The 24,272-nt window shown below is 43.5% G+C and overlaps 1 protein-coding gene across 2 annotated transcripts; it reads left to right on the top strand.

The window, feature by feature from the left end:
* The first annotated feature begins 2,579 nt into the window (after positions 1-2,579).
* On the top strand, positions 2,580-24,259 carry ints1 (integrator complex subunit 1). 2 transcript variants are annotated; one of them, XM_080488775.1, is made up of 48 exons: positions 2,580-2,657; positions 3,008-3,124; positions 3,603-3,890; positions 3,979-4,175; positions 4,463-4,600; positions 4,688-4,847; positions 4,935-5,040; positions 5,214-5,400; positions 5,511-5,656; positions 5,744-5,885; positions 5,991-6,167; positions 6,260-6,368; positions 6,453-6,573; positions 6,672-6,749; positions 7,572-7,729; positions 7,940-8,036; positions 8,126-8,217; positions 8,330-8,390; positions 8,486-8,683; positions 8,928-9,057; positions 9,442-9,618; positions 9,756-9,905; positions 9,992-10,171; positions 10,272-10,376; positions 10,512-10,679; positions 10,897-11,008; positions 11,090-11,248; positions 11,342-11,488; positions 11,578-11,676; positions 11,868-11,992; positions 12,960-13,214; positions 13,304-13,463; positions 13,549-13,680; positions 14,058-14,226; positions 15,597-15,723; positions 15,839-15,954; positions 16,035-16,122; positions 16,216-16,466; positions 19,285-19,414; positions 19,506-19,639; positions 19,736-19,928; positions 20,751-20,875; positions 20,973-21,082; positions 21,163-21,276; positions 21,380-21,450; positions 21,556-21,647; positions 21,835-21,944; positions 22,088-24,259. In XM_080488775.1, exons 2-48 carry the CDS (start codon positions 3,070-3,072, stop codon positions 22,201-22,203), a joined length of 6,555 nt encoding a protein of 2,184 aa, XP_080344901.1. In that variant the 5' UTR covers positions 2,580-2,657; positions 3,008-3,069; the 3' UTR covers positions 22,204-24,259. The 2 variants fall into 2 exon arrangements, with proteins under 2 accessions (XP_080344901.1, XP_080344900.1); XM_080488774.1 differs by having other exon boundaries at positions 6,260-6,380.
* Positions 24,260-24,272: the final 13 nt, after the last annotated feature.

Genomic DNA, 24,272 nt, shown 5'->3' with positions numbered 1-24,272 from the left:
TGACACAAGGTTTAATTCGGAGCTCTTACTGAACATTCCACTGACTTCACCGAAATGTGTTTCATATGAAAACACTTTACGTAACCGGCTGGCAACCGAGAGCTGCTGAGAAAACGAACATAGTGAAGTTACAGTATTGGTGGCAGCGGAGGCCGGAGCAGGCCCGGTATTAATGTGTGTGTGTGTGCAGGTCGGATCCATCAGGTACTCTGCACGCCTCGTCCAAGTGAAAACTCTTTGATTACTGACGTGAAGACACGTCAAAGGCGATCACAAGTCTTCTTCACTGAGGCAGAGAGGAACATCTTCTTACACTTGATAGTCTTGTCACAGCTGAGCAATGCTGGAGGAATGAAGCAGATCTCCGACCACCGGCCAGAGGCGGGACTAAATATGGACATTATTAAGGCTGGTTAGGCTTTGATGCTCCGATTTCGTTTTTGCTCCCGGCACGGAAAGTTGTGGCTGATAAAAGAAGGAGTTGTGGAGATGAAAGCGTGCGGAGTGTCACTTTCTCAGAAAAGAGTTACATCTTCATTACTTTAACTCTTTGCCAAAGTTTAGTGTTTTTATGAAAACGAACATCGTCATCTGTCACAGTGGACGGTTTCACTTTGAAGTCACTGTGTAGTTTGGGGGTTTTCATCCATTGTGAGTTTGCACACATGAGGCAGCACAGTCAGTGAGAAAGAATCTGTTTTTATAGAGCAGAGGCTGCTGCCACCTTGTGTTAGTTCACCATCACCACCTCGTCTTGTTTTTTTAATCTTCTACTTGAACGTCAGGGAAGTAAGCGTGTTCCCAGCTGACAGGATGAACACGGAGCGAGACAGTCACACACTCAAGATACAATCAATTGACTTTATATTTGCTAACTTTATTCTAAATTTCTTCCAAATTGACAATAGTAAGTTGAAACAAGAAATAAATATACCTTGTAGCTTTTATATATATATATATATATATAAACTGATTTATTCATTTTTTTCTTAAATCGTTTTGCTTTCCTAAACACACAAATACCGTTGTGTTCATCATCTTTGCTTTCACTAATCATCTCCTATTTGCTCTAAATATTAGAAAATGTTAAATTTCAGACAAACTCCAACAAGAAATGCATCACATGGTTCTTTTTTTTTTTTACCCATATAAGTTTACTTGTGTTTAGTTTTATCCCTAAAACTATAAAAAAAAAAAAAGATTTTCCTAATTCTAAATATTCCAATAAGTAAACCATAAATTGAGAGGAGACATTGAATAATATGACATACCTGACTTCAGACTAGGGCAACTGGAATACCAGAAGAAAAGCGACTCATCCACAGGAAGAACATGCCAACTGCACACAGCAAGGCCAACTGACAGCCAGGGGGCATTATACCATCCTGCAGACAAAGTGCCGTGACATCTGTTCATAACAAATCCAAATATAATGAGTCATGACGCAGGATCATCGCTCTTCTTCTGCAAATCTACATGCTTTCCAATAGAAAATTGAAAAAGAGCAATATTGTGTTGTGACTTTAAGAGAGGTCTGACTTGACATCATCCAGTTGTACATGCTGTGGATCATTTGATTGAATTCTCAGAAACAGTGTTTATTTAATGAACCACAGCTTCAAAACATCTGATGCCATGAAGTCATTCTCAGTTCTGAGGCTGAACTTTTTTATTTTACCCACATGGATTTTCAGACAGTCTGAGGAGTCAAAATAAAAAGCAACCCATTTTTTTGGCATTCTGGATGTCTTCTTTATTGATCAGGTCACGCATGAGCTGACTTTAAAGCAGACACTGTCTGCTTTTAAATGCAACGACTTGGCTTTCTGAAACCAACAGGACACATGTTCTCAAGAACCTTGTGTCCAACAATGCTCACTGTTTAAAAACAGTTTTCTCACACGCTATCCAGCCTGCAGCTGGCAGTAACATTTTGACATTTTACGCTGTTTAAATGGAAACTTCCCAGTTTCCTAATAAGTCGTCACTATGTGCAACACATTTGTTCATATGAAAAATATAATTTACTGATGAAGTAGTGTCTGATAAAATACTCTATAGTTCAAATAAAAATAGTCACATTTCATTATCCCTTAGCAGACATGGCAACTAACAGCCTGCAATGCACATACAGCTACCATCCACATACTTAATAACCTGGATTCACAGGAGATAGTAGGATACACTTCATGTTTCATTTGAATAGGGAATGTGTTGAAATTATTTTTAAATTACTGTATTAATGTGTTTATTACAAGGTAATAAAGTGAGTTGAGCTGAGTTGAGTTGAGTTTAGAATAGAATACTTGTTTAAATTAACTTCCATGACTCTTTTCAATTGTATGGCAGAGTACTTGGTCACAAAATATCCCTTTACAAATGAGAATGAAATTTTTTTTAACCCTATAAATCAAAATGGGAAGATTTTACGAGAAATAGGGCGAAATGTCAAAGTTGTGACGCCTTTAATCTCGCTATGAGGATGTTTTCTGAAATGAAGTGACCGCCCTCGCTGCCACGTGGCGCTGTGGGCTTTTCCTGTCTGTGAACAGCAGCGGAAGAAGAAGAAGAAGCCGTCATGGCTCAGTCTGACTGTTAGCTTACGTGCTATAACAACAACATTCATAATAATTTTCGTACGACGTGCATCGCTCCGGGTAATCACAGTCAGTTTGAAGCAACACATTAAGCATCCAGGTCACTCTGACTTAGCTGAAGATAGATTGATTGGTTGATGTATGTAGTAATGTGTGGTAGCGGAGTTAGCTCGGGTCCGTGTATCGTGAGCGGCGGTTTTGTTAGCCTAAAATCTGTCCTCTGTGTGTCATACAGCAATTAAAACGTGTTTTGTATATTTATTTAAAAGTATTCGGACACCCAGAAGGAACCGAGTATATATGTACTTCCCTTCTGTAAGGCTCCTTTAGATACCTTTGTGTAGTTTAGGCTGTGAAAAAGCCGGTTGGCGATGTTTCCTGACTTGTTTGTTCTTTTGGTCTCCTCTCAGGAGGAAATGCTCCCTGATCAACTCGCTGTCACCACAGTTTGGAATTATACTACTCATTAAAGATGAATCGTCCAAAGCCTACAACTCTGAGGCGGCCCAGCGCTGCAAAACCATCAGGTAGGACTAAACCAGTGTGTTTCCTCCTGTGTTATATAGTAATAATAGCAGCTGAATAGCAGAACATGTGACTGTATGTGACTCCAATATTAACTTCTCTCCATTGGCTTTCTATTCAACCTAGAATAGAATTTAAAATCATTATTTCAGCCTTAACAGCCTCGTATCTTATAGTGATGTTAATCCCATATGGAACTGGAAGTTCATGGTCTGAGCATCATGAGTGGAATTATGTTTGTTTGTTTTGTTTGTTGCTCTCTGTCTCTGGCCTATAGTTTTCTCTTCTTCTACCCACTAACCTCAATCATAGCAGCAGGAAGTCTCCACCCCTGAGCCTGTCTTTCCTTTCCTCCACTGCCTATGTTTGCTCATGTGGAATTGTTGGGTGTTTCTCTGTAAAGGTGCCTTGAAATGACTGTGTTGTATGTGGCGCTATAGAAATAAAATTTTATTGAATTCTGTCATCTTTCTTGTCCAGGGCATCCCCCACCAGGAGATTTCATTGCTTTGGGATCAAAGAACCAGGCGGGAGAGCCCAAAGCCCCTGCTGTCCTCCTGAAGCCTGCAGCCACTTTACCTGCTGACCGTAAGAGAGAGACCGCCTCCTCTCTGCCCTCCTCATCGGGGCTATCTACCCTCACCAAGCGGCCCAAGCTGTCCACCACCCCTCCAGTCAGTGCCCTGGGACGGCTCGCTGATGTTGCAGCGGTGGACAAAAGGGCAATATCGCCCTCCATTAAGGAGCCGTCAGTGGTTCCTATTGAAGGTGCGCCGGTGGTTTTCACTGTGTTTTTCTTGGATCGACGTGGAATTAGTGAACATCCACGTGTTTATGTTTGTGTTTGTTTTGTTAGTGTCTCCAGCAGTGCTGCTGGATGAGATCGAAGCTGCGGAGTCAGAAGGAAATGATGATCGTATTGAGGGGTTGCTTTGTGGAGCAGTGAAACAGCTGAAGTTGAACAGAGCCAAGCCTGACATCACTTTATACCTCAGCCTCATGTTTCTGGCTAAAATCAAGCCCAATGTTTTTGCTACTGAAGGAATTATTGAGGTAAGACTTTTATCTGGATGTCTTGATTTAAAATACTTTATACTCAATAAATCTTAACATTTAAATATGCATCTCTCTTATTCTTTGTCTAAATTTGGAAAAGTAGTGAGTGGAAAGTGTTGTGATTTTAATGTGTTCTAACTAATTATAGAGCTTTAAAAGGAGGTTTTGAATTGAATCTTGCGACGTGAGTGTACTGGCAGCAAGGTCATGGTTTATTCATTAGACTTACAAACACTGAAATCTAATAAGGTTCGAATTCTTCTTTATGTGTCTCCCTTGTTCAGGCCTTGTGCAGCCTCCTGCGTCGTGATGCCTCAATCAACTTCAAAGCCAAAGGCAACAGCCTCGTCTCCGTTCTGGCTTGCAATCTGCTGATGGCGGCATACGAAGAGGATGAAAACTGGCCTGAGATCTTTGTCAAAGTGAGATTGTCGAGATGTTTTAAATAGATGCCCGTCATTCTAATCCCATCATGTCTGAGCTTTGTCTAAAATGTGTTTTCTTTTCAGGTGTACATCGAAGACTCGCTGGGAGAAAGGATCTGGGTGGACAGTTCTCAGTGTAAGAATTTTGTGGACAACATCCAGACTGCTTTTGGCACAAAGATGCCTCCAAAGAGTATGCTGCTGCAGGCTGACACCGGGCGCACTGGTGGAGATCTGAGTGCAGGTAAAGTATATTCTGAAGACATCCTGCTTTGTTAAATTTTGAAGCTGTAAAAAGCATGTGTCTTTTTTTGGGGGGGCGGTGTTTCAGGCAGCAGTCCTCATCCCTCAACTCCAGATGAGGACGACAGCCAGACTGAACTCCTGATAGCAGAAGAGAAACTCAGTCCTGAGGATGAAGGACAGATTATGCCGAGGTATAAAGACTAGCAGTACTACTACAACAACAAATGCTGTGAAAGTTACAATATGCAGTCTTACACTCATTCTTTACAGAATTGTAAAGCTAAGATAATAGTATTAATTCGCCATGTGCAGTACACAGCATTTAGATGCGTTTTGTGTGGTTTTTCTGTTGCCTCTGCTTTAGGTATGAAGAGCTGGCGGAGAGTGTGGAGGATTATGTGCTGGATGTCCTCAGAGATCAGCTGAATCGTAGGCAACAGATGGACAACGTTTCCCGAAACCTGCTGCGTCTGCTCACGGCTACGTGCGGCTACAAAGAGGCTCGACTCATGGCGGTGCAGAGGCTGGAAATGTGGCTCCAGAACCCAAAGGTTCGTAATCACATTTTCCAGTTTGTCATTGACTGTGGACTGTCATAATGACTAGTGACAATCTCAATTTCTAAGCGTCTAACTCACTTTATGTGTGTTTGTGGTCGCAGCTCACTCGGCCTGCTCAGGACCTTCTCATGTCTTTGTGCATGAACTGCAACACCCACGGGGCGGATGACATGGAGGTGATCTCCAACCTGATCAAGATCCGCCTCAAGCCCAAAGTCCTTCTCAACCACTACATGCTGTGTGTCAGGTGTGCCGACTCGTTCTCTGTGTTTTGTCCCTCCGCTTTGTTTTCACATTCAGTAACTCAAATGCTGCTTTCCATGTGATCCTGCAGGGAGCTGCTCAACGCACACAGAGACAACCTGGCAACTATGGTGAAGCTGGTGATATTCAATGAGCTGTCTAATGCCAGGAATCCCAACAACATGCAGGTCCTCCATACAGTACTTCAACATAGCCCGGAGCAGGCGCCAAAGGTCAAAGCAAATATTTTCACCATCGCACATTTTTTTTTGGATTGTGCTCAAATTCCTTTGTTTTCTCCAAATTAATTTCTTCTTTTTGCATCTCTGTGTCTGTAGTTCTTGGCAATGGTGTTCCAGGACTTGCTTACGAATAAGGATGATTACCTGCGCGCCTCCAGAGCTTTGCTGAGAGAAATCATCAAGCAGACCAAGCATGAGATCAACTTCCAGTCGTTTTGCTTCGGTTTGATGCAGGAGAGAAAAGAGCCCAGCTACGTGGACATGGAGTTCAAAGTAGGACGGCATGACAATCATTCCGATTTCAGCTGTTTTTGTTTTTGTCTTTCAACTGGATGCTGACCCACTGACATTCATCTCTGCATTAGGAGCGTTTTGTCATTCAGGTGACTGATTTACTGACCGTCTCTATGATGCTGGGAATCACCGCCCAGGTCAAAGAAGCTGGCATTGCTTGGGACAAAGGAGAGAAAAAGAGTGCGTTCTTTTGTGAGTTTGATCAAATACTTCCACATTACCACAAGTGATAGGTTTGCCTTACAGTATTTGTTATCTGGTCAGACCTGGAGGTCCTGAGGTCGTTTCAGAATCAGATCGCTTCCATCCAGAGGGACGCGGTGTGGTGGCTTCACAGTGTGGTTCCAACCATCAGCAAAGTCGGTGCCAAAGACTATGTTCACTGGTCAGTATTTTTATTGTTTCGTTCTGTCCTGACTGGACTTACTTTTAGCAGCCGCTTGCTTGTGTCATGTTCTATTTTTCTCTTGTGTCGTTCTGCAGCCTTCACAAAGTGCTTTTCACAGAGCAACCTGAGACGTATTACAAGTGGGACAACTGGCCCCCTGAGAGCGACAGAAAGTGAGTCTATTCACACCTTTCTTCCCCAGAGGAAACCCCCTATTCTCACTGTTCCAGGAATCAACAACATTTTCTAAGGGATTCATCCCATCATGATTTTCCACATGTGGAACTGTTAGCCTCAGACAGATGTTTAAGCACAAAACAAACACATTAAATGCTGATTAATATGTTCTAATATCACAACGGTACTTGCTGAATGCAGATGTTGTCGCATTGTGAATAATATGTTGTATTTTGCTTTCTTAATATTTTGTACATGTTTTAGATATTTTTGTTTTGGGTTGTTTATAGTGAATCTTTAAAATGTGCAGAAAAAAGGGTAAGAACATTTAGTTTGGTAAATGCTTCTTGGCAATAAAACAAAACAAAAGTGATTATTTCCATTTGAAATGGAGGCACGTCTGTGTGAAACATGCATTTACGGGATGAGAACCAGAGCTTTGCTGGTGACTCTTGTTTGATTAACTCCCCAATGGAAGTCTGAAGAAACGAGACGTACTTTTTACATGGGGGCTTCCTACAAATGCATGTTTCCTGCTAATCGGACTTAATTTATAAGGACAATTCAAATGGACTCTAATGCCAAGAAGCAGCATTGTTGCAATAAAGAAGTCATACATCAAACACAAGTTCACTTGCTTTTGGTGCATTGTTTCTGTTTCTGTTTTTTTTTTTCTTTAATACGGCACCTAAGGAGGACAGTACTATCACGTTTAGTGTTTTTTTTTTTTTTTTACAATGGCCATAAATGATATAATCACTTTTATCTTCCCATGACTTATGGAGCTCATTTTTTTTTTTTATATCATTACTCCTCAGTTTCTTCCTCCGCCTGTGCTCTGAGGTCCCCCTGCTGGAGGACACGCTGATGCGCATCCTGGTGATCGGACTGTCCCGTGATCTGCCCCTGGGCCCGGCGGATGCCATGGAGCTTGCGGATCACCTGGTGAAGAGAGCAGCTGGAGTTCAGTCTGACGGTAACAGGAAACGCTTATGACCATGTGTATATTTTACTCTGGCAGGGTGTTTGGACGTTTGGTAAACACTTGTGTTTTTGCCCAATGAGCCTCAAAAAAGGCAAGTTACTTGCAATGCATATTTTCAAAGGGCAGACAAATGTGGTGGTGGCATCATTGTTTCTCGAGCTTGTATTTGTATGCCACGACTGATTGATTGCTGTTGGATAGATTTAGAGGTTCTAAAAGTGGAGAGGATCCAACTCATCGATGCTGTGCTGAATCTCTGTACATACCACCACCCAGAGAACATCCAGCTGCCAGCAGGGTAAGTCGGCTGTCTTCACTGGCTTTTAAAAACACTTTGACAACGGACTGTTTATAGACTGCAATAACAAACGACTGCTGTCGTTAAAGGTACCAACCGCCAAATTTGGCAATTTCCACACTGTACTGGAAGGCCTGGCTCCTGCTGCTTGTGGTGGTGGCGTTTAATCCTCAGAAGATAGGTACGGCACTCTGATATTTGTACATAACTATACAATGAGAGATACGATTGCCACGGGTTGTTTTAAGCCATATAATCTTGATTAACATTTTACCTTGTATCTTTTCCTCGAGGTCTGGCTGCATGGGATGGCTATCCTACTCTGAAAATGCTCATGGAGATGGTTATGACAAAGTGAGACTTTTTTTTTTTTTTTTTAACTACAAACACACATTACATGTCTGATGACGTTTCGCAGCTAAAATATTTGTGTTTGTGCATCTTCAAAGCAACTACACATTCCCTCCTTGCACCATTACGGATGAAGACACAAAGACTGAGATGATCAACAGGGAGCTGCAGATCTCCCAGAGGGAGAAGCAGGAGATTCTGGCTTTCGAAAGCCACTTGGCTGCTGCTTCCACCAAACAGACCATCACAGAGAGTAACAGCCTGCTGCTGTCACAGCTCACCAGCCTGGATCCACAGTAAGCTCCCCCATGATGCACTGCAGGTGCATCTCAAACAATAAGCGAACCTTCGATATGTTTTATATTTCCGACACATTATCATGACACTAGAATATCTCCTACCTCCTTTGACAGTTTGAATTTAACATAACTGTCAGATCGAAGACAGATTTTAAAGCAAACTTTAACATTTCAGAAGGAAATCATTGTGTTAACATGCATGTGATGGGAGGAGAGTCTCAGCGCTGTCGCCTGTGTGCAGGGGTCCTCCTCGTCGACCCCCTCCTCAGGTCCAGGAGCAGGTGAAGACTCTGAACCAGTCTCTGCGCCTCGGTCATCTCCTCTGCCGGAGCCGAAACCCGGACTTTCTTCTCAACATCATCCAGCGACAGGTCATTTCCATTAACACAACTTCTCCTACCGCCAGTACCTCTCTATTTTTTTCACATTTCAGTTTCCTGCTGCAGTTATTATTTCTATGTGTTTTTAATATATAGCTTTATTTCATCGGTTTATTCAGTGGCTTCATTGATATTGATGAAGTTGATTCACTAATCATAGCTTACTGTGACATCTATTGAAATCATTCAAGCTATTAATTAGCATGTGGATTTTTTTTCCCGGAAATTGTAGTCATGTCGCCTTCAATCACGGAAATAATGCCTCACAACTTGTATAGTTGTGGCCATGCTTCAGAATGAGAAAACACACTTTTGTAATCTTTAATAGTGTCTGAGTCCTTGTGACATTCTATACATTTGAATTTCTCTTGACAGGCTTCCTCCCAGTCCATGCCGTGGCTGGCCGACTTGGTTCAGTCCAGTGAGGGCTCGTTGGACGTGCTTCCTGTGCAGTGCCTGTGTGAATTCCTCCTGCACGACGCAGCAGATGACAGCCTGCCAATAGAAGATGACGACGAAGAGAGCAAAGAGCAGAAGGCCAAAAAGAGACAAGTAACTTCGCTCTTTGATACAACTTTTGTATTTGTCTGAAGTGAATCTTGTTTGCTCGATCATGCCTGTTTTCAATCCTGATACAATGTAAGACTTGGAAAATGTTTGCCTAATTCTGATTTCATTTTGTTTGTCAGAGGCAACAAAAACAAAGGCAGCTACTTGGACGACTGCAGGATCTCCTGCTGGGTCCTAAAGCTGACGAACAGACCACATGTGAAGTTCTGGATTACTTCCTGCGTCGCCTCAGCTCCTCTCAGGTGGCATCCAGAGTTCTTGCAATGAAGGTACAGTATTTAATAAAGAGAAAACGTCTCACAGTGTCGTATTATTGGTACAAGTGAAATGACGTGCGTGGCATATGCTTGTGCAGGGATTGTCGTTGGTTCTGGGTGAAGGAGGCTTGAAAGATGGAGAGGAACGAGACCAGCCGATGGAGGAAGACTCCGCCGACGGTGAACTCCTGCCGGGGTACCAGTGGCTGTTGCAGGACCTCCCAAAGCTCCCGTTGTTCGACAGCGTCAGAGGAATGACGTCCACCGCCCTGCAGCAGGTCCGAGGCCCATCTGTGAAAAGAAGATGCAAAAACCTCTAAGGAGAATTATTACATTTGTAAATTGGATTGTGTTTAATCTGTTTGCTCCCTCACAAAGGCCATTCACATGGAAACGGAGCCGCAGACGATCAGTGCCTATCTCATCTACCTATCCCAGCATGCACCAGTGGAAGAGCAGGCTTCTCACAATGACCTGGCCCTGGTAATCACATTGAGTTATTTAAGTTTAACGCTTAGATCATTGGTGTTTTGCCCCACATCCTGTCTGTTTGACACCTCTGTCTTCGATTCTTCTTTTCAACCTGTTTGTTTTTTCTCTTTGTTCTCTTCTCTGCAGGATATTGCCCGGCTGATCGTGGAGCGCTCCACCATCATGAACAGCCTGTTTTCCAAACACTGCAGCAAACCCGAGTCGGACGCCGTGCTCTCGGCTTTCCTCACCATCTTCTCCACTTACATCAGGAGAATGAGGAAGACCAAGGAAGGAGAGGATCTGTACAGCTGGGTGAGTATCGGCAAGGGCGGTGTCACGTATTTACAGTATATAATGCAAAGCTATCTTATCTTCTCACTGCTTCACATCCTTGCTTTCCAGACCAGGGTCACAAAGACATGTGTTGGTTTACAGATCTGTAGGCAATCACAAGTCAAATGTCAATAAAAGAGTGGATTGCGTTGTTGGGCATAGTGGCTAAAAGCTTCATGTTTTCCACTTGTTCCAGTCAGAATCCCAGGACCAGGTGTTCCTGCGTTGGACCACAGGAGAGACTGCGACGATGCACATCCTTGTGGTTCATGCCATGGTTATCTTGCTGACTCTGGGGCCACCCAAAGGTTCTTCTTCTCACTTTAATGCTCACTGTCACCATTGATAAAGGAAGTGTTGGAAGTGTTTACATCTGTGTGTCTGTGCAGGGGAGAGTGACTTCTACGCTCTTTTGGACATTTGGTTTCCTGATAAGAAACCTCTACCTACGGCCTTTCTGGTCGACACGTCCGAGGAGGCTCTGCTGTTGCCCGATTGGTTGAAACTGAGGATGATTCGATCTGAAGTGTCTCGGTTGGTTGATGCAGGTACAACTTCACTATTTTCGCAAATCAATGCCTTGCTCATTGTATAATTGTTTTTCCCCCTTTGTTTAATGGACTGTTGTCTGTTTCCCTCAGCTTTGCACGACCTGGAGCCTCAGCAGCTGCTGCTGTTTGTTCAGTCCTTTGGCATTCCCGTCCTCAGCATGAGCAAACTCCTGCAGTACCTGGACCAGGCCGTCTCGCACGATCCACAGACGCTGGAGCAGAACATCATGGACAAGCGTAAGACTCGCTGCAAATATTTAACTGTTAAAAACGTCAGTCACCCACCTGAAATCAGATGTGATCTCACTGCATTTTTATGCCAACAGACTACATGGCCCACTTGGTTGAGGTGCAACACGAGCGAGGGGCCACTGGGGGGCACACTTTCCATGCCTTACTGAGTTCTTCTCTTCCTCCAAGTAGAGGTCAGTGATTTAATACTCCTCATGCTCCTCATGTGACATTTTCGACTGTATTATCCAACAATTCACATTATTATTATATATTACTCATTGGTTTCTCACAATGTTTTGACATGTCAGAGAGATGACCTTATGCCCCAAGAAAACAAGGTTGGAAACGTCTGATTTAAATAACTTTATATCCTTTCTGACAGATTCATCTGAATTGAGTAAGGTCAAAGTTACCATGGAGACGCCACACAGCTCGGTGAAGATGAGAGCAGCCAGTCAGCTCCCTGAGGTCGGACCTGATGATGATCTCACCGGCATGTTGCTCCAGGTATAGTTTATAAACATTTGTTTTGATTTTCATGGCTCTGACATGTTGAAGGGAGAGAAAAACACAAAACTGAAAAGAGAGACTCTCCTGGTGGAGTGGGTTTATGCTTTTAGACAAACTACGCCACAGGGCGTGACCTGAGCAAGATCAGTGCATGACTCAATAGTGGGACTCTGGGAATTGTGCATACATCCATCACCAACCAGTGTCTGTATAAGTAGGGGTTAGAAACTAATTTTCCCAAAGGGCCACATGAAGTATGTGCTTTTCTATTGAAGAATGAGAATTGGGTTCACTTGAATTTTGCTCAATGAGAATAATCTCTTGGTAAAAGGTAGTTTTTAACACAATTTTCATGACCTACTGTTGCTCTGCGTCACTTTTTCTTTCCCAGCCTTTGTGTGGAAATTGTGATTAAGTTTTTCGAAAATTCAATTCAATAAATAAGCAAATGAAAACTATGTTTTTATTAACAAGTTTTTTTTTTTTCAAACGTGAAACACTACTTTTGTGAGGTAACAGTTACTTAATCTGTGAGCCATGGTGCTAGACACAACCAATAATGTTATTATGACCAATAATGTGAAAAATTTGACTATTTTGGATGTAATAAAGCAAATTATAACAGTCATTTTCAGTTGATTCAGGATTTCTCAGTGACACTCTGAGGGCTGGTCAAGCAGAGCTAAAGGGCCAAATGTGGCCCCCGGGCCTTATGATGCCCAGGTCTAGGGTAAAGGAACATTCCATTGATATCTTGGCTCTTGTGAACAGTTGGAAAATATCCGTTCAGTCATTTCCATATATTTTATGCGTATCTCCACCAAAAGACATTTTATACTATTGTATGTCTTGTATAAAGTTTTATCATGAGGCTGTAGAAGTCCATACCGGTTAAAGCCATAATGTTTGCGGGTTGATGACTTCCGTGTAAAATTCACCTGTTTTTCTCCATTTACACACGCAGATTTTCCCCTTGAATGTGGACCCTCGCTGGCCCGGCCCCCCTCCCAGCCAGCTCTCCCTGGCCCTGCAGCAGGCTTTGGCTAAAGAGCTGATGCGTGCCAAGCAGGGCCACATTCAGCAGGGTGGTCTGGCCTTCCGCCTGCTGCAGGCCATCACGGCCCTGCTCACCTCCACCCACGCAGGCCCGATCGTCATGTCCATGCACCGCAGCCACGCTCTCTCCTGTCCTCTCATGCGCCAGCTTCACCTCTACCAGGTACAACAAACTCACACGCTGAAGGAGTCACTGTGGAGGCTGCTTCATAATACACTTAAATGACTTCATTCTGATTTATGTCTTCCTAGCGTCTCGTGTCCCAGGACATCGCTTTCTCCTCGCTGTTTCTCAAAGTCATCGTCGAGATGTTAATCTGGTTAGACAATCCGACCGTGGAGGGCGGCCCATTGAAGACCCTGCTCAGATCCTTCGCGAGCCAGAACTCCCATAAACACAGGCACAGTGACGGTGAGCATAGATTTCACTTAAGAATCTAGATCATTCATTTTCTATTTTCTACAAACAAAGAGTGATAAGTGTGTTTGCGCTGCAGTGCGTACAGGCTTCCTCCACCTGGCTGAGGCGTTGGCATATCGCAGGGACACCGAAGTGCCACTCAGAACAATCATGGCCATGCTGAGAGCTGGAGAGAGATGTAACGCAGAAGCCGAACTCATCGGCAAAGGTAAGAAGTGGTCGTTGTAACGTGCCGATGTGAAGCTGCTTTGAATGATTAGATATCATAATAAACTAAATGCAGAATTTTCATTTTTGAATAACAAGGTCACTTATAAAGCTTAAATGAAACTGCTTTTGAGCCTCCAGATGTATGCGTATGTGCTTGAATATGTTTAGACTTTTCCCAAACATTAACCAGCATTTTATAACAGAAAGAAAAGTCAAATAGAAGCTTGAAGTGCGAACTTGTCTGAAAACCTTCACCCAAAATGACATGATTGTGTTTTGTTAAAGTCCAGAAGCTGCTGGCGTGTTCAACTTTTCGGTGTTATTTCATGAATCCACAGCCAACTTCTAAATATGCAGGTTTGTTTAATTCCTCAGTGCTCCAGGGACTGATGGAGGTGAAGTCGCCGTATTTAGAGGAGCTGCTATTTCTGCTGATGACCGTCGGTACGCAGAACGGGACGGCGGGCCCTGTTGCCATGGTGATTTCCCTGCTCCTTCAGGAAAGTGAGGAGCGAGCTGTGAAAAAGGAAGCCGATCCTAACAAGTGAGCACCCGCAATTTCTATTTCTCTCACAAGTCATGCAAGAAACATTTATATTTGACAGGACTAAACTGACAAACACGGACCGGCTGTGACAAAAATAGCGGAGCGGCGCTCTCCGTCTGCGGCCCCGTAAACTCCTGTTGGATTGCGTTCCGGGCAGGTTTAATTGGTTCTGCTGCCTTACGGTGGCTTTACAGACTCGCATGCTGTGAAATTTCGAGGAAACCGCTCTGAGTTGTGCCCCGCTGCTGGAGGCAGGTACACACTGAGGCCCCACTGCTCACTGTTTCATCCACCGTGGTTGATAATCCCTGAGACATGTTGTCGTCTTTTTTTTGTTTTTTTTTTAGTTGTAAATATCTGGAATGGTTTATTTTCTTGTGCAGCCTCTCTGCCATACCAGGACCAGCACACCCAGGCACGGTGGAACGTGGTCCATGTTGAATTTCAGTGCACGTCAGAGTGTGATGGAAACGTGGGACAACAATAGTGCATCACAGTGTTAAAAAAAATGTTTTTCCTTTTATGTTTTTCATTCTTTCATTCACACAGTAAGACAGCGAAGGAGAGAGACTTGTGCAGCTTCTCTGCCGTACCAGGAAATAGTGGCGTTGAGTCATTTGGGCTATGAAAATCACAAAATGCCGTCACTTTCAAACCTATAGGTACCGTCAGCTACCGTAAATTGAAATATTTATTTTAATTATATTATAATTAAAACAAATAATCAAAATTAATATTTCATTCATTTCAATTCAGCCTTAGGTAGGCACTGCCTACCCTGCCTACTCTGACTGCACTTGAGGTGGCGCCGTTGAGTAATTTTTGTCATGTCACAAGTGCGATTCCTCCAAATGATCACATTTTTCACCAGGCCTGATGACTGTGCAAAGTATCGCGAAAAAATGCATTTTCCAAAAATGTAGAAAGTATGAGTCAATAATAATAAATCTTTACAATTTCAATAGGGTCCTTCGTCACTTTCAGTGTTCGGACCCTAATTAAATTGACTTTCCTAGTAAATACATCAGAATCCTTCCTCTCACAATGTTGAGTAATTATCAGGACACGTCCTCTGTTCTCTACTAAAACCCAACTCACTGACGCAAGATTCAGCACACCAGTCAGGATTGTTTTAGGCAGGTTTTGTAATTATAGTTGTTCAGGCATGCAGGAAGGAAACTGTCAGGTGTCAAATATAGGACATACTTTACTATACAAACTCATAAGCAAAGGCTGGGACGAGCCTCTCTGGTGGCCCTCAGGTGAGACCTGCCCCTCCCTTTGAAGACCACCGCATTACAAAACTAGACATGACCTGACCACGAAGACTATAAAATATAATAATGAATAATGTTTGACTCCTGCAGCGGGTCCGAGGTGACGAAGTCGGGCCTGAGCTGTGGGCTGCTGGTGGACTGGCTGGAGCATCTGGACCCCGAGGTCACCTCAGTGTGTCCGGACCTTCCACAGAAGCTGCTGTTTGCTCTCAACAAGGTGAGATAAGCACGACTCGGCAGATAGTGTCCCTCTCTCCTCTGCTCCGTCTCATCCTGTGAGAATATGCGTTTGCGCTGCATTAGCATCCTTTCATACGGTTTATCTGTTTCAGGCTCGAGGGACCCCGGCCTACAGACCTTATCTCCTGGCCTTGCTCACACATCAGTCAAACTGGAACACGTTGCTGCAGTGTATCAGTGCTCTCCTCAACAAACGCCGGGACTACAAGTACTCCATTTTCCTTGTGCTGTCCTTGGAGCTGTCTTTTATGTCTTAGCGTTGCTTCAGTTGTGTTCGCTGTTCTGCAGGCTGGACCCGTCTTCGGCTCTGGACTTCCTGTGGGCGTGTAGCCACATCCCGCGGATCTGGCAGGGACGTGACCAGAAGATCCCTCAAGTAGGATCAGAAGCCTGCTCAGAAACACCACATATAAGTGAAGATGTCATGCAGCTGAATCTTCTTTTCTTCTCTCTCTCTCTCTCTTTGCAGAAGAAAACTGAGAAGTTTGTTCTCCGACTCACTTCAGAGGAGCTCATCAGCCTGGTGGATCTGATCTTATCGGAGTCGGAGCTCAGCGGCTGCGACTCGCCGCACGACGATAAAAGCAACGTGGACCAGGCGTCCTGCTCCCTCATCCAGTCCAGACTGCCCCTCCTTCACTCGTACTGCAACGGCGATCTGGAAAACATCAAGAGAGTGTCGGAGTACCTCATCAACTGCACAAAGAAGTGGGAGGACAGGTGAGACGTACACGAGTGTGTTTTGCATTTTGAACTGCCTCGGTGAGTAGAGACCCTGTACCCAGCACTGACCTGCAGTAACAGGTCGAGTAATATCTGAAATAATGTCGTTAATTTGGCCACTTTAAATATAATTAAGCCAACAAGTTAATAACTAACCAATAATTAAATGTAATATTTGAACCAATAATAACAACTCGATAATTGGATATCATGAACTGAGCATTTAATAATCCCTTTAAAATATAGTAACTGCAACCAGTAATGCAATAAATTAATTAATTAATAAACATTTCAGGAAAATAAGCAATTTGCTTTCAAAAAAAAAAAAGAAAGAGTTCAAGGGGATGGCACAGATATATTCATTCACAGCACTCTTGTTTGTTTTTTTAATCGAGGTGTTTTGTTGTGAGCAGATTTACAAGCTTATTACAATCAAAATGATAAAAAAAAGATTACTACAAGAACAAAGCTTGAGAACTTTTATGTATAATTTACAAATTTAGACTAACCAGTTACATATATGAACAGTTGCAGATTGTTTTAGGTCTTTAAACACACCGAGGCCGACACACACACACACACACACACACACACACACACACACACACACACACACACACACACACACACACACACACACACACACACACACACACACACACACACACACACGCACATATAAACACCACACAATACATACCAGTGAAATAAAATAATAGAAAATAACCATATTTGTTTGTTAAACTATGCAAATCTCCCCATTGTGGGACAAATTACGGATGATTTGATCTTCTCTTGTTTCTTTTTTAACTTTACTATGATACTGAACACAGAAGACATTAAATGATTGAAATAGTAACGTACAGTAGAAACTTCTCGTATATCGACATAAATACGGCATGTTTTACCCTTTTGCTATAGAAAACGTCCCCTTACTCCATACAAATGTAGAAGGTAAGGTAAACTTATTGATACTATTACTTTGACAATCTAATATTTAAAAGGTGACATCGTATTTAATCACAGTAGCCATAAAATAAGGGATTTTGCAGCTTTTGTTTAATACAAATCACATTTTAGAACAGTAGAACCATTTTTTTTTTTTAATTTTGTGATCGAAATCTTAAAATATTTGCTATTCTCACAGATTTTATTATATATAGAAAACAAAACGTCACATATTAGTTACTTACTTTTGTTAATTGTCAAGTAAAAGTGGAACACTCCTCCAATAGTAATCAGGGTTAAAAAATGTTCCACTATTGAGTGCACTATGAAAAGGTTAGACTGCAAGATAAAGGATTCTGTAAAACATGGTCAGCTGCAAAAGAATTCCAGTAACTGCTCATGGAGATTTAATTCTGTGAAGCTGCAGGGAGTCGCTCCCCAGACACTCGTCCTCAACACTCACCTTTATGCTTCTTTATTTTCAACAAACACATGTCCATCATATATTTTGATGGACAGATCACCAGCGTGTTCCGCCGCTCCGTTTCCGACATTGTTCCCTCCTCGTTAGCCCGAATGCAGGAAGTCACGTTGTGGCGCGCCGATAAAAAACTCGGAGTAAATCGCACAAGATTTTCCTCCCCGGTGCAGATGAACTTTTCAGACTTCCTCTGTCAGCCACAATGCTGCGGACCAGGGAAAACTCGATAATTAGGTCTATTGGTGTGAAATTAAAACCAGCAGAAGTCGTCTGTACTGTGATCTCTTTAAAAGCTCAGTGCATTATAATGAAGGCAAGAGGATTAAGGCTGAAGCTCTAAACTTGCCTGTGTTGTGAATTCCTGCTCTGACTTAGCTGTCAGAGATCAGGGTGCAACTCTTTGTGGAGGCAAACCCTCCTTTCATGAATATGTCTCTGGTTATTAAACCACTTTAATGAGGAAACTTTGGCCAAGGTCAAGCAAAATTAGCTTCAGAATTACAGTATTTTAAGTGGAGCTTAGCTGTCCGTTGAAACGGCGGCTGGCGAAAATGTGGCGGGATGAAAACACGTTGAAAGTAAAGGGTTCTGGCCTTGTGCTGAGTAAACACTGGCTGGTATGTACAGCATTCTTCTCCTGAGAGCTTTCCGACACGTAAGCTGGTGTTTATTCCAATTACACACAAACTATTGAACAGGCGGCTTTTTATTATTTATTTTGTTTCCTTCTCGGTCAAGGTCGCTGCGATTCGCTCAACGCATATCTGTAATAAACTCCTCTTTTAGCGGAGTGCATCATTTGAGCCTGACAAGAGCCTGAGCCAGTAAGAGGATTTTATGAGGCTTGCTGTGACTTGAAGGCAAACCTTTTGGAATTACATTATGCTGTTTATGTCTGCAGCCGGTATTAATGAACATTAATTAATGTCTCCGGTCGGCAGAAACAATAGAGGACTGTCTCATCGCCCATTAGAATATCTGAACTCGGTAGAGGAAGACATGAACATGACGAGACTATTTTTTTCTTCGTAATGTCAACATAACTGCAGAATTAAACTCACTTGAATTGAAAAGTTGTGACAGGCCTCTTTTTTTTTTTCCTCTCTTTTTTTTTTCCATGGCTGCACAAAACTGGCCAACCAGTCGCCGCCAATTAAATAGCTTGGAGCTACACAACTCAATAACATCACGGATTACCGTCTTGATTATTTTCTCACTAAGCTCGTGGCTTTAGGATGGACAGCTGAACTGTCCTAAGCCAATTTTAAAATGTATTTCCCCCTAAAGTGAATAGCTTATTCCCCGGTGGCTCGTCCTTAAATCATAACACACAGCTTTTTTCTTTTTTTTTTCTTTTTTTTTCTTCTTCTTCACTTTGGCTCGCAGTGCGATGAGTAAGCGGTGCCAGAACTTGCTGCTGCAGATCTATCTGCACTTCCCGGAGGTCATCCAGCACGTTACCCTGCCCGAGGGCACCTTCAGCAGCGGAGGGGCGGCAGTCAGCAGCAGCTGCAAGGTGAACACGCCCCACTCCACACGCCAGAGATCGCGTTTAAGAGGATCTTTTCTGTCGCTCTTTCCGAATCTTTGACTGTGTGATTCTCCAGCTGGACGTCCTGGTCCATCGCCTGATCACGCTGCTCGCAGACGTCGGAGACACCAAGTCGGTGGAGGGCCGAGTGTCTGATGCCAACCTCGCCTGCAGGAAGCTCGCCGTGTCGCACCCTGTGCTCTTACTCAGGTGTGCGACGGGGGGAAAGGAGGGAAATCTAAATTTGGTATCTCAAGCAATCGAAAGTGTTTGAGCTGATCACCTTTGACCCCCCTCCCCCTCCAGGCACCTTCCCATGATCGCAGGTCTGCTGCACGGCCGCATGCACCTCAACATCCAGGAGTTCAGGCAGCAGAACCACATGACATTCTTCAGTAACGTGCTGGCCATCCTGGAGCTGCTGCAGCCGCTGGTTTTCCACAGTTACCACCAGAGGGCGCTCCAGGACTGCCTTCTCTCCTTCATGAGGGTTCTTCAGGTGGGACCTTCACTTGCTTTGGGATCAACTTTGTTTTAAAAAATCGGAGCTTTACACTGTCAGTGCTCTTTTGTTAGTCTGCCGGGGGGCCTCAGGGCCGCAGAGACGGTTGGCGTTTTTAAAAGCAGGCTCAAAACCCACTTTTTTAATTTAGCTTTTAATTAGTTAATTTGTTTTACTTACTTTTTATTCTTCTATTTTCTAATGTGGTCAGTGGTTTAGCTTCATTTATTTTATTTCAATTATTGATTCATTTTATAAGCTCCTGTTTATTTTTATTTAATTGATTATTTTATTTATACTTTACTTATTTTTTTTCTTTTCTTATCTTTCTGATGTAGCCAATGTTTTAGCTCAATTTCTTTTATTTTCGTTTATTGATTGAAGTTATAAGCTCTGTCTCCTCATGGGGGCGCTCCGCATCGGGAGTTGAGTCTGGTCTGCCTGTGGGGGGCGTCGTCCTGGGGACCGTTCTGGCCTCTGTGGTGGGAGCGCTGCACTGCGGTTCACTGACCGTGGTGTGGGCTCCTGACCAGCTGGGTCGGGGTCCGTGTGGTGGCCCCCCCCCCCCATAGCTGTAGGCTGTGGCTTCTCTCCATGTGGTCGGCCCCCGAGGATGGTGTTTTCTCTCCTGGCTCATCAGGGCCCGGCCATTTCTACATCAGTTTTTATATTTCGATACAGGCAGTTGGGGTCGGTGGTGTGCGTGCGTGTGGTTGTGTGTTTTATTTCTCTTTGTAAAGTATGTGAAGCGCTTTGTGCTACAATGGTATGGGATGTGCCATATAAATAAAGTTTGATTTGATTTTCTTTCATTTGTAGAACTTCCAGAGGACTCGTTCTCCGCTGGTCTTCATTAATAAGTTCCTGCAGTTCACACAGAAGTACATCACACACGACGCCGCAGCAGCCATTCCTTACCTACAGAAGCATTCTGGCATTTTACAGTACGTGACGGCCTGTTTGTATCATTGAGGTGTAACTGCAGAGGGAAGGACTTCACTTTAAAACTCACAATTGTATACATTTATTCTGCTCTTTCAGGAGCATGAGTGCTGAAAATCCGGACCTGGTGCAGCTGAAATCTCTGCTGGCGGGACTCACTCTGCCAGTGAAACGCTCTTCAGCACACATTGCAGCAGAAGAGAAAGATGGTGAGTGTCGACAGAGCAGTGATTCAGCGGTTTGATTCCTGAGGCGTACGTGCTCCCAACCACTTGTTCCTCCTCACCAGACGACCTGCCCACGGGTTCCCTGCCTCTGGTCAACATCTCGGCCCCGTATTCACTGAGCGCTGCAGACATGACGATGTACCTGAAGAAGATGTCCAGAGGAGAGGCGGTGGAGGGTAACCGACACGCTGCCGCACTTACCGCGCCTGTATAAACCTAATCTGGGCTTCTCCTGTTGTGAGTAATGTGACCATTTTGTTTTCCCCCCATCTGCTGTAGACGTGCTGGAGGTGTTGACAGAAGTGGATGAGAAGTCGAGGAGGAGCCCAGAGATCATCCAGTACTTCGCCGTGAGTCAAAAGACAAGCACAGAAAAAAAAAACACAGGAAAAAAAAAAAAAAAAGGTCAAGTGTGACTGCTGCTGTTGTGTAACACGTCGATCACCACGTTGCAGAACGACCTGCAGAGGCTGATGACCTCGTCTGAGGAGCTGTGCAGGAACATGGCCTTCAGTCTGGCCCTGCGCTGCATCCAGAACAACCCCTGGTCAGTTCACATCCACACGTCCACATCGTGTCACTGAGCCACGAGAGACACTTCCCTCTTCTTTTTTTATGACAAACGGGACCCAAACTTGTGAAATAATCACAACTGTGAGAATACATTTAAATAAATCACAACTCCTGGGTCGTATTTGAACTTTCCATTGTTTTGGTTTTTTTTTATGCTGCAGCCTGGCAACCGACTTCCTGCCCACTTTCATGTACTGTATGGGCAGCAGCAACTTCGACGTGGTGCAGACTGCTCTGAGGAATCTGCCTGAATACGTGCTTCTCTGTCAAGGTACGAACAACCTGTCAGCTGTCAATTCTGTGGCAGAGTAAAATAAGCGATAATTGATTTTCGAGACAGACTGACTGAACGGGCTTCATGTGACATGTAGAATAAGTAGAATTCTGATCGCACGACCTCTCTCCTCTCCCCAGAGCACGCCGACATCTTGCTCCACAAGGCGTTCCTGGTGGGAATCTACGGACAAATCGACACCAGCTCGATGATCTCGGAGTCCATGAAGGTCCTTCACATGGAGGCCACCACGTAACATCCGAACGCAAAAAGATCCCTCCTTCATTTTCCGTAGTTCACGCGTCGCTCTAATTTGATCACCGCAGATTAACAATCTCGGAGACTCGTCGGCGGTTGCAGATTAAAAGATCCTCCGCTGAGCCGCGGCTGCAAACGGCTGCTGGTTTCATTCAGCGACTTCAAAGAAAGCCTCGAAATTCTCTCTCAATGTGCAGAGCATCGTTTAATTAAAACTTTGGAATTCAAGTGGTTCTATTAATGCTGCAGCAATTAGTCTTCGTCTCACATTCAGAGGGAGGAGAAGTGTTTTTAACTGATGATGTAACAACACGAACAATAATTCAATGAGTGAAGAAAAACTCGTCAGAACATGAATGGGAAATGGTTTTGTCTCGGAAATGAAAGAATCCATGTTTTTACATTTTATTCTATTATAAAATAAATAAATTAGTTCCAAAAAGCTTTTCGGGAAGAAATTTGAGCTTTGTTGAAGTTACTACATTACCAACACTGACCAAGTATTTGACAATATTGTTTCATTTCACTTTCTTTTTCTCCTTCAATGATCAATATTAGATCAAAAAAGAGCTTTCACAACTTTGTCAAAACTGAAAAGCCAAAATTCATGACTTTCTGTAAGCTAATAAAAGTACATTTTGAAATACACTTTTCTCGTTTAATGCAACAGGAAGTGAACACGTTGGCAGCCGCTGTCGCTCAAAACGGACATTTCTCACGCCGCTGTGAAACGGTAATAATGGAAATTTTTACAGGAAGCCACAATTACCTTTCGATACTATTTCAGCAGCTCCAAAAACTATATAGGAGGGTACAAAAATAAACGGTATGAGGTTTCATTCGCGCTCCCGTAATAACTGCAGTGTCCCGATTAAAAGTGGGAGCGGCTGTCTCGGGTACGCTCGCGCCCCGCTCGGCTGTAACGGGCAAATTAAAGGCGCCGTGCACATGCTGTGACGGGAAGCACCTTGCCATGAAAGTGCGAGTTTGTTTTCTGCCCGCTGCCAGTGACTTGGACTAAAAAACCTCTTGATGGAGTCAAAGGGAAACGTTAAACAACGCGCCGGCGTGCTGGTAAACCCGGGAAAAGTGGACGTCGCCGTTGGGTGGGAAATTAACCGTGGCGATAATTGTTCTTTGAAGAAGGGATGGGGGCCTTTTTTTTGTTTAGTTTTTTACGGGCTGCTGCGGGTGTTTTGTTACATGGAGATGGAGCCAAGCACGGTGACGGCGAGACATGCCCACACTAGCAGGTCGGGAGAATCTGTCATTCACAAATAACAGACGCTCACTGAGATCGATGGGCCGGACAGCCGAAAGCAGGATGTCTAAGATACATTAAAGCAGGAGAATGAGCCCCCCCCCCCCCCCCCCCCCAGGGGAATCATCTTTGGTTGAATGCTGGACTTTGTATTGTTTTGTTTTTTTTAGTTGAGAATATTTTACTTGATAATTGGCAATAAACCCTTTTCTTACCAGTTAGATGAGTCTTTCTATATAGTCTGTTAAATTCACATTCAAAGTTTATTACATTTGTGCTAACAAATGTAAAATATGTTTTAAGTAAGCATTATTTTAACACTAAACTTGGTTTTTTCTAAGGATTTCCTCTCAAAAATGAATAGGAAGAGTCATCTCCCTGTTTGTGTTCTCAATACTATAAAAAAATCAACCACAGCTTCAGATTGTTTTCATTCTGCTAATTCATGTGGATGTTATCACCTATATAATGTAGATCAGGGGTGTCAAACATAAGGCCCGGGGGCGAAAAATCAACCCGAAAGAGACTCCAATCCGACCAAACCACCAAAGAAATTATAGAAAATGTTGATTTTTTTTTTTTCCTCAAATTTCAAAATGTAGTGGACACAACAAAACGCTGAGATGTCAGTGATGTTGCCATGAAAGACAACAAAGTAGCTTCGAAGCCATGTTATCAGGGTGAGTTTGTAAAACAAAATTACAAAATTGCATGATGCAACAGTTATAGGAGACGTTTTTTGAACATTTCACTGTATTTTGCACCAGAAGGTTTCATTAAAAATGTTGAGATTGTGGTCATTTTCG

Source organism: Lipophrys pholis, assembly GCF_963383615.2.
Source record: "Lipophrys pholis genome assembly, chromosome: 19".
Classification (NCBI taxonomy): Eukaryota; Metazoa; Chordata; class Actinopteri; order Blenniiformes; family Blenniidae; genus Lipophrys; species Lipophrys pholis.
The sequence above is the reverse complement of the archived record's forward strand: the minus strand, read 5'-3'. Positions and strand labels throughout refer to the sequence as shown.